At 46.7% G+C, this 10,236-nt stretch overlaps 1 protein-coding gene across 3 annotated transcripts; it reads right to left on the bottom strand.

Annotated features, from left to right (window-relative positions):
* Window positions 1-349: 349 nt before the first annotated feature.
* prdm1b (PR domain containing 1b, with ZNF domain) lies at window positions 350-9,364 on the bottom strand. Of its 3 annotated transcripts, XM_052071634.1 has the most exons (7): window positions 9,253-9,364; window positions 8,791-9,089; window positions 5,633-5,752; window positions 4,372-4,612; window positions 2,368-3,266; window positions 2,145-2,273; window positions 350-1,761 (listed from the first exon to the last, which is right to left on the bottom strand). In XM_052071634.1, exons 2-7 carry the CDS (start codon window positions 8,959-8,961, stop codon window positions 1,192-1,194), a joined length of 2,130 nt encoding a protein of 709 aa, XP_051927594.1. In that variant the 5' UTR covers window positions 8,962-9,089; window positions 9,253-9,364; the 3' UTR covers window positions 350-1,191. The 3 variants fall into 3 exon arrangements, with proteins under 3 accessions (XP_051927594.1, XP_051927596.1, XP_051927595.1); XM_052071636.1 differs by lacking the exons at window positions 8,791-9,089; window positions 9,253-9,364 and adding an exon at window positions 5,980-6,444; XM_052071635.1 differs by lacking the exons at window positions 5,633-5,752; window positions 8,791-9,089; window positions 9,253-9,364 and adding an exon at window positions 4,792-5,188.
* Window positions 9,365-10,236: the final 872 nt, after the last annotated feature.

Raw genomic sequence — 10,236 nt, 5'->3', positions numbered from 1 at the left:
AAAACCGAAACGGACTCAATAACTATGACAGAGAATTACTGGAAAGAGCAAATTTTGATTTGTTGACGAAACATTTGACTCGCGTTCGGAAAGAAGAAAAAACTTGGCATTTGTGTATGTCTCTATATATCGCCTTGATAATCGTGCCGAATGTTATCTTTACCTTACGACTGGAAATGGCTGAGGTAAATTACGCTGCCTTGTCGTGACAAGATATGCTTCCTTGCCACATTAATTTAATAGACACAAATTTAGTCTGTTGCTGCTCTACAAAAAAATTACCGGTAATAAAAATCATCTTCTGGTTTTAGTCCAAGTCCTGGAAGAGCAACATCACCAACCCAATATATATTGTAGAAACAATATCTTTATTACACTACCATATAAAAGTACAATCAAAATAGTCTCTTCACTTATAAATTCTGACAATCTCAAACCTGTTTGGAAAAAAAAAACCTACAGAGTGAAACCTCGTACAAAAAAAAAAGAAACCTAGAAAATTATAACAAACACCTGATGAACTGCAGGGTTTGTTTATTTTTCTTCTTCACTTTTATAGTCAACAAAGAAATCAGTGCATCCGCAAATGTCACCATTTTTGGCTGGATTTCCTTTTTTTTTTGTTTTTTTTGAGCGATTCAGTACGGATGTTTTGGCAAATGCTCATTTCGATGAGAATTTTAATTTTTTTTTTTTAAAAACCCGAAATTATAATTAAATAACCACCTGGACAAACAGCATGCTGAACATAAAGTAAAGCAAGCGTGACGAACTACAGTACATCATTCCTGAGTTGTTTTAAGATCTACCAAAAAATAAAAGAAACAGCTAAATAAATAAACAAAATCATAAATTAACACCCACTCACACACACAACCACACGTTCAAAAACTACCTGAGTAGAAGGAATTGACTTCACAGTTGGACAAAACCCTCCAATTTTCTTTTTGGGATTATTTGTCGGAAGGAAACGCCATTTTTATCATGTCTGATAAAATATCACTGAGTGGAGTCTTTGGAATGCTCTTCTTTTGGTGCTGCAAAATATACATACAAAATACAAATCCCGCTGTGTTTCTCTTCTTCAGTCAAAAACAAGAGGCTACTTTTGGCGACATTGGTTTCTCTATTAGTGGTGCTATACATCTTTAAATCTCCTTTGCCCCCGTCACGGGTTGCTTCGGTTGCGTCTCACTGACCCTCCAGTTTCACCGTCGACGAACGCTTGTGGAGGTGGACGACGCTCGCTCTTTCCTGGTAGGCCGCCGGAACGCCGCGCCGGGAAACGGGCTCCGCCGACGGTGCGACGGGCGCGTTGGTCGCCGCGGTGAGCGCGATCAGCAGAAAGCCGGCCTCCTTCTGGTCCTCCTTTCCCTCGCCTTCAAAGGTGCGAGCGAGCCACCGTTCCAAGGCCTCCTCCAACTGCGGCGCCGACGGCGTTTCCGTCAACGCGTCGGCCTCCTGGCTGGCATCGAAGCGTTCCAGCATTTCTGTCACGTGCGCGTCGACGCCCGAGTCGGAGTTGGCCAGGCAGCGGCTGCGTTGGTGTAGGCGGAGGGAGAAACGGTGGTAGAAGGCCTGGGAGCACAGCTGGCACTGGTGAGGGCGTTCGCGGCTGCTGTGTAGCCGGCGGTGCAGCTTCAGGTGGATGTATTGAGTGAACTTGATGCTGCACAGTTTGCACTGGTAAGGTTTTTCCCCAGAATGGAGGCGAAGGTGAGTTTTCAAGTTGCTGGTGCTGCTGAAGCGCTTCTGACACACCTGGAGAAAAAAAACAAGCGTCACAGACTTCTCAAAGTACCTCTGGCGACGGAAAAGATTAAGTGCAGACGGAAAGATTGATGTGGGGATTATTTTTGGCGCAAGGTGGTATTACGCAATGCAGACATGATTCAGATTGTGAGAGCGTTGTTATTCCTGTTCTTTAGCGCAGGCAGGCATTCCATTGCGAACCTGTTCTGTTAGACGGCGCTTAGGCCCGTCTCGGGAAGTGGCTGACTGTCATTTAAAGAGACGCCCTTTGAGGGACAGCGGTTACTCCGGAGGACAGCGGTTACTCCGGTGGACAGCGGTTACTCCGGTGGACAGCCGAGCGTGTTATCAGGTTCCAGGGTTGCACGAAAGGGGTTTTCAGTTCCACATACCTGACACTCATGTGGCTTCTCCCCTGTATGAACCAGGTGATGCTTCTGTAGATGAGCCAGCTGAGTGAAACTCTTCTTACACAAGTTGCACTGGAAAGGCCTCTCGCCGCTGTGCACTCGGAGGTGTACCTGCGATCACAAAACAAGGCCGCGTCATCCGTCGGAGAGCTCTTTTGCAAAATAGGAATAAATAAAGAAATAGTCAATCGACCGAAGTCCCTACCTTAAGATTGGATAGCTGTCCGAAAGTCTTTGAGCAGATGTTACATTCATACTTGATTTTTCCGTTCTGCTTTCTCAGAGGGTAGGGTAAAGATTTGTGGCCGGGACGATTGCGCAGCCCCGAGTTGCCTTTGGCGTTGTCCAGGGTGAGGTTGATTGCCTCCTCGCAGCCGGAGGATGTACGTTCCGGCGAGGGGAGCCGGCTCGTCGGCTTGGGGACGGGAGAGAGCTCGGGAGTGGCCGGGGCGCCTCTCGGTGGGGACACGTTAGGGGTGAGTTCTTTCAGACCACCCTGCTGGGACGGCGGGTATGGCAGGCTCATTGGGAGTAGATGGGGGGCGCCGAGGGGAGGGTACGGGATCCCGTCCGTGCCCAGGTAGCCACTGTACCGGACGGATCCTCGAGAAGGCAGCATACTGGGAAACGGAGGGGAGTAGGAAGGGAGGAGGAGGCGAGGATAGTGCGGGGTGAAGGGAGGGAGGAGCTGGTAGGTGGACTGGAGGGTTCTGGATTGAGGGTAAAGCCCCGGGGGGTAGGAGGACACCAGGCCTTCCCTGTGGCCGTAGAGGCCATGGAGGTGAAGGGGCAGAGTCCGTTCATCGGATAGGTGCTCTGCCAGGTGGGGCGCGTTCATCCCTCTCGGTTCCAGCTGAGGCGACGGAACAAAGCCGGGATCCTGCTGCTCCCTGTCCACCTTCTCCTCTTTTTCCATCTTTTTGCTGAAGTCCATGATTTGGTCATCGGGAGTATCCGGAGGGGTGTCTCTCCCCAACATCTCCACATCCACTTCTTCGCCATTCCTCTCCTCTTTCACTTCTTCCTTGGTCATCTCCGCGGGCCACATCTGCCGAGCGAGGTGCCGTTGGGCGTTCTCGAGCTCGTCGTCCGCGTTTGCGCTTTCTGCGGCGGATTCACAGAAAAAAAAAAACGGGTTGACGACGTGACGACGACGACATACGTATCTTGTGACACACATCATCTGCCCACATTGGCCACTCCCGTGATGGTAAACGCTCGTATCGGGTTTGACTCATAACGCATAAACCGCTTTGGGTTTCTGTTTTGTTGCCCTGAGAGAGCGAGAGAGATAGAGAGCGCGGCTCGGTGGTAAAATTATTATCTAATTTCACGTCACGTAAGCATTTTGCAATCGATAATTACCCCATAATTTACATCGCGCGTGGCCATTTTCTGTTTCACAATCCAATCGCGCTCTACGTGGACGGCGATTAATTCCCGATTTCCCTTTTTCCGTCTGACTAACAAGTTAGGATGTGCGTAATTCTTTGTTCGGATTTAACCTTGAAGCTACTGTAAATTAGTTCATGAAATATCTCGGGGGGGTAGGGGGGAGGGAGGAAATGTGAGCGATGACAAATGTTGCCCAAGCAGGCACTTTGTAATGAAAGTCACGTGAGCGCTTTACAATGCAATTAAACTGCTGCGGCATTCGTCACCGGGGTAAATAATGACACGGCTCGTGTATTCATTTGGTGTGAGTCATTCGACTTTGGAGCAAGAGAGAATCGCTCCGGATGAGCAGATGAACGCAGTCATGTTTGGTTAACTCATTCAATGCCAAGGACGGAAATAGCCGTCACTGAATTTAATAGCAAAAATAAATAAATACCGAAGGGACTTTTTGAACAGCCGTCATTCTGTTCTCACTACTGGTCGAAAAACGCAGATGTGGATATGATGTGTAAATAAAATTTGGCATCCCGGTGAGGGCTAAAAAATATTCACCGATGGAAATAATGAGCCATCATTTACTTTGCAGCGAGGGAATATTTTTATTGTATTTTTTTTCCGGTTAAGCAGAGCGACTGTGAGTCAGCGTCCAAGATCTTTAGAAGCATTCGATATCATTATCTGATCGTCAAAGGGGACAAAAGATCAAGAACAAGCACATTCTTGGGCAAAGATGGATATCAAGGACACAACACCGTGAGGTGATCAAAGCGAGCCTCGTTTCCGCTGTATTTCTCAAGACGGCGACACTCACTGTGTTTGGTATTTTCCTGCTGAGTGCACAACCTCTGGGCAAACTCTTGGCTGTACCACACCAGAAGCTCCTGTTTGGGCTCCACGGGCCGAATTGTGTAGAAGTAGATGTCTCGGCCGTTTTGGCACGCCACCAGGTTCTGCTCGCTCAGCGATCGCGCCGGGTTGACGTAACGCATCCAGTTGCTCCTGCGGACGTCATAGCCATCGATGAAGTTCTGCAGGTGCCCGTTGCCATAAATCTGCAACCAGCCAAAAACGGAGAGCGGATTTTCAAAAAAAAATACATGCACCGGCGGTTTAGTTCGCGTTCACTATCCACCGCCTTTTTCGTTTTATTTTTCATTTTCGACATATTTGCTAACGACTGTTCCGCGCTAAAAAAGAAAGTTACAAAGGGAGTAAAAGTCCAAACATTCACCATTGCCATGTACAGTCAAGTATCCTCGGTCTCCTTCTGTTCTAACGTGCAAGTGTGTTGAACTCCGTTTGGAATAGCGCTTCTCAAGTGGGCACGGCGGCGGCGGCGGCGCAGGAAGGAGGTGTGTGTCGTGGGTGTTCTGTCACTCCAAGTGTGTTTGTGCTTGATTCCGTCATTGTATTTGAAGCTTGGAGGCGTGTCCGTTTTGCTGTGTCTCGCTCTCTCTCTCTCTCTCTCGCTCAGCTCTCCCTTTCACTCTCGTCATTATCAATAGTCACAAATAGTTCCACTACCCCCCCGCCCCCTCCCCGCTCCCTGGGGAGGGGAAGAGAGAAAAAAACCCACATTTGGCCGGCGGTCAAACTGTACACGCATCAACTTGACTAGCGGTGTTTCTGAGTTCATGAGTGTGGCTTCCCACTTCTGCCCGTCAGGGTTACAAGAAATAAAGCTGGAAGGGAAATACCGTTTGTTGGGGGGGGGGGGGGGGGGGGGGAGAGAATGAATGGGAATTCACTTGGGAGTAACTCCATTTCCTGAGTGACACAGCAAGTTCCAGTAAAGCTGTGATGACGGTTTTTGGATTTTCAAGTTCTGTACCACCAGTGATGACAGCCCCCCCCCCCACCCCCCAAAAAAGACGGTCTTTTCAAAACCTTGTTTCCTTGTTTCAAAAACTTGTTTCCTGCATGGCTATGGACACTTGATCTAAAACCGGCTTTAATGGGAAATGATTCAATGCTCTTCACCGCTTTTAAATGACAACAGCGAAAGCGGAGTTAGATTTAACGCAGCGAATCAAGTCCGAATATTTGGACTGGGGATTGTTTGTCAGGCTTACCCTCCAGAAGTATTTTCGGTTGGCCAGTTTGGGGACATTTTCTTTGGTGTAGATGTCACCTTGCAGGGGGCCGAATCGGGTACCCTGAGGGATGTACTCTTTGCTGAACACACCGGTCACCTTGAAAACAGAGCGCACAGAAAATGAGCAGAGGATTTTTTTTTTGGAGGGGGTTGGGGGGATATCCCCCGGCAACAATTTCATTTTGCATCACGTTTCGTTCCGGTGTGGCTTCTTCACGTTGACCCAGACAAGCTCAGAAGGCGAGTTTAAACCTCTAAAGGTGGCCTACTTTCCGCACGAACCACTTTGGCCGGTGAAGGGATTTAAAGCACACTTTCTCTCACCTACTACTCCACTGATCCCTGACCTCTTGCTCACTCGAACGCAACACGCGGCAAAAACGAAACAGGAGCGGTTTGATTTGTTGTTTCGCTACCTCTCTGTTCCACCCAACTGAAAGCATGATAAGCCTCACGTCTCAATTCATCACCACCTCCCATGATCGCATGGAATTTTTCTGACTGTCATTTAAAATCTGCACCACAAGAAACAATTAGTCAAGAGCGGGATTGAAGCAGAGATGGCTTGATATCTCTTGAAATGATTTTTTTTTTACATATAAAAAAAAGTCAAATTTTTTCAAGCACATCAGGTTTTTGAGATATTTTCATTTTTAGGTTTAACCCATTAAACCTTGCGCAATACGGCTTTTACCATACGTTGTGATTCACGCAATGAGGTTTCAGAAAACGAAAAAAAAATCCACTTGTTGCTTTTTCATATTACAAAATATACCCCGTGCTATGGCATTATTATTAAAAGAAAAATGAAACTAAAGACCTGAAGTGAAAGAGAAAAAAAAGGGGCCAGATTCCAGATCAGCACAAAAAAATTAAATCATCTGGAAAAGTTTGCTTGTTTATATTAAATTTATATTTGATAAATGTAAGTTTATATTAAATTTATATTTGATAAATTTAATATAAAATTTATACATTTAGAAATATATTAAATGTTTATTATATTATATTAAAATTTCTATTAAATATATATATTAAATTGTATTAATTTTTTTGATTACTTTTTATATTATTTTTATTATATATAAAAAATAATTTATATTTAATTTTGGTCCATATCCGAAAATTGTGAAATGTAAATATTCAAATCAAAACATAAAACTGATGCAATCCATCCGCCACCCGTCCGACCTCACTCGCAACTGCAGCATCCGTGTCACACTTGGCCTGGGTGTCTACAGGAGCTTTGTGTTGCATCTATAAAATGAACCCCCCTGTCTCCCAAAGGGATCTACTAACCCCTATAAGTCAACACACTCTCCGTCTTCCTGCCATAGAGGAATGACGCATCTCGTGAAAAGGTCAACCATGAACCGATCACCAAACACTTCATTAACTGTCATTAAAGAGCCTTAAAGTGCATCTTTTTATTTTATTTTTTTTAATTACGACAAGAACAGGTCACCGGGGACAACGGCGCGTGTGGCTGCGCATGTTCAAATGAGGTGATTCTTGGAAGTGATGAACGGGTGTGACAGGGGGCATTATGCTAAGCCAGCGTTGCGTGGTTAACAAATTGCTGTGCCGCCGCCATAGCGTTGTCGCTGCTCAACCGCTCACGTTGTTGAGAGAAAGGCGGAGGGGAAGCGAGATGGTGGCGTCATTTTGGGAGGAAAGGGGGCTGGGGTGGGGGGGGTGCGCGTGCAGTGTGCAAAAGAACGCGAAAAAAGGAGGCTGGGCCAGTTTGAGGATACCCACGCGATCACACTCACCACCCCATGCCCCCAATTTTTATTTATTTATTTTTTTCCAGAATTGGAAGTGGCTTGTGTGCCTGCCGAGTGGAGGACTGATGCCTTGCTGGCTAGCATGCTCCCAACGAAAGTTAATCATCTGGTTTTAACCTAAATCCCCCCCCGCCACCCCCCTCCACCACCGCGCCCAGCTCTCTTCCACACACACGCGCTCCGCAAAAGCCCACTCCCCTCTAACTGGCACTCACTGCTCACGTCCCATCTGCCACGTGCTTCCAGGGAAGACTTCAGATTTAAAAAAAAGAAAAAGGTTTGGTTCGACGAAAGTGATCAGGCTGAATATCAGAGACAAGATCCTAAATGACTCGTTGAATCTTTGATCTTGATGACAAACGATGAGGAAATCTTGGTTTCATCAATTTGGCGCACCCGGACCTCAACCCCAACAAACACCAAGCCATCCACCCAAGATCAGCGACCATTTAACCTCTCAAATATTCTCTGGATGAAATTCACATACCAAAACTGTTAAAGAGTCCAAGTGCCGTTTCCACTTTCAGCGTAACGGTGAGGTTAGTGTGAAAAGCCTAGACGTGAGAATTTGCACGTGCGGGTTGTGACTTCCTCTAACGTCACCCCCTAGGCCGTCGCAGACCCACAAATAGAGCAATGAGTCAGGAAAAGAGTTTCAACAAGACGACAGCAAGAAGAAAGAGTCGGATTTTAGGAAAGGAAACTGCCTCTGGACGAGAGCCAGTTTGCTTCGTGCTCATGACCTTAAAAAAATAAAACAAATAAAAATCACGGTTGTGCTTCCTGATTGGCATTCTTCATCGGAAAACACGGGTATGAAAATAGCTCATGCGATCGACATGTAAGTTCGAAGAAGGAAATTGTTGACAACATTTCGGATGGGAAGGAAAGAGGAAGAAGACATTCGAGGCCCGCTGCGAAGATTAATTTGCATGCCTTCGCTCGCTACTCTCCAGGAAATCATTCTCGCTGTTGTTTTAAAAAAAAAGAAAAAAAAAGTCAAAGCAAGTCAGCTGACTGGAGCCTTATTGCAAAGTGCGTGAATCACCTGAGTGGAAGAATCTGTGGGAGGCGGAGAAGGTGTGCGCCGTTGTCAAGAAAGCATAACAAGGTGTGATAAGATCAACCGGCAAGAACTCTGACGTCACCGTGTCTGATTTGCGTGCGGCGCTGCGTTTCAAGACAAAGTCAGGCTTTTTGTTTCTTTTTTTTAACACTCCCTTGTCAAATGTTTTGTTGGGAGTCAGACGAAAATTTGGATGCAACTCAAAATGAATCGTGGAAAGAAGCTTTGGAGGGGGAGCAATTGTCACATGTTTGCTTTCGCATGAACTAAAAATGATCTCACCTCATCTTTGTCGTATTCGAACGACAGGTTGCGTGGGATGGAAGTCATGGCTTTTGGCAGGTTGAAATTCGGGTTGGACACCTGATCCGGTACAATGTAGGTACAGTTGAGAGCAAAGTCCACTTCCCGCCAAGTGCTCATGTCTCCCTGTGCGCTGTCCAACGGCTTCATTTTGGATGGCGCCAAAATCAGCGCGCCTTGCCCCGAGCAGCTTCGCTAACGCTTTGGTATTGAGAAAGGCTTTGGTTTGCTTGGGGTTGTTTCCCTCCGTCTTAGGTATGTCGAGTAAAGCTCAGGATCTAGAAGAGAAAACAAAAAAAAATGAACACGTCTCCCACAAACCTTTCATAACTCATTCCAGTACCAGCCAATTCTAGGCCGAGTCTGAAAAGACGTCTAAAAACGTCTTTGGGAGTGAATGAGTTCAATTTAAACGAGTACGATCAAGAATGAAACTCTTACTTGTGCACATTCATTCAGCTGTTGGACCATCGTTTCTTTGGTTGCAGGGCATCCCGTGGCCACTCTTCCCCCTCCCGTGCTCCGTCACCTGAAACTCTTGAGCCCGGATTGCGCCGAGCGTTTTTAGCCGGATCGCCCGGCCAATGGCAAGTCACCGCGGTCACGTGATCGAACCATCTGACACAGTGACTGTTGGGTTTCGGACAACAACATCGGTGACGGCGGACACTCGGGTCGAGCGAGTGGCTGTTGTGATGTGCGCTTGCATGGACACACACACACACACACACGCGCGCAGATACAAACACAAAGACGGGATGATAATGAAGGAATAAAGGAAGAGCAGATGGCTGGACTGTTGCCACTGGAAAACACACTTGGAGAATTTGGCTTGATTTGGCACATAATGAGCAATCTGTTGCCACTGTATCTCCTTGACCTATATCTCGCCGAAGAACATCTTTAACCAAGCGCGACATACACACACATAGTCCGAAACACACATTTCATGCGCACGTCTGGTTTCAATTCCGAGGATTTCGCGAAGGCTAATATTTTCCTCAAGAAGGACACCGTACACATGTTTTTTTAACTCGCACGCAATCAATCCAAGCGGTGCACCAGTTTGCGCTTCTTACTTGAAGATGTAGGCCAGGTCACCCGAGTGCACAGGAAAAGAGATTTAAGAGACCTGTCTGGTGAGCATCCCGCTTACTTTTAGACGCGCGCACGCATTCGGCTCACCTGCCGGTTATAAATAGCGAGGGGGAAAAAAACCCCCTGCAATGTATTGCTTTCGATCTTTTAAAATCTCAAGATGATTTATGATCGCGCTGCAGGCACTTGGTATTGTCACTCATACTCTTCATAAGATTAGCAATTCTGAGTCGGAAAGTCTACATTTAAAAAGTGTTTTGAAATGACGTCCCGGTGTCTTTATTGTAAAGCTAAAGACTACCATCCCCCCCCCCCCCCTATCCTCCC

This window comes from Hippocampus zosterae, chromosome 7, assembly GCF_025434085.1.
Source record: "Hippocampus zosterae strain Florida chromosome 7, ASM2543408v3, whole genome shotgun sequence".
Classification (NCBI taxonomy): domain Eukaryota; kingdom Metazoa; phylum Chordata; class Actinopteri; order Syngnathiformes; family Syngnathidae; genus Hippocampus; species Hippocampus zosterae.
Note: the sequence above shows the minus strand (reverse complement) of the source record. Positions and strands in the feature narration are given on the sequence as shown.

What these genes read in the sequence shown, in the direction of transcription:
- prdm1b (XM_052071634.1), bottom strand. Translation starts at nt 8,961, where the DNA reads ATGAAGCCGTTGGACAGCGCACAGGGAGACATGAGCACTTGGCGGGAA. An exon ending in ACCGAAAATACTTCTGGAGG is followed by an intron (nt 4,613 to 5,632) that starts GTAAGCCTGACA and finishes GGCTGGTTGCAG; the next exon opens with ATTTATGGCAACGGGCACCT. An exon ending in GACAGCTATCCAATCTTAAG is followed by an intron (nt 2,274 to 2,367) that starts GTAGGGACTTCG and finishes TTGTGATCGCAG; the next exon opens with GTACACCTCCGAGTGCACAG.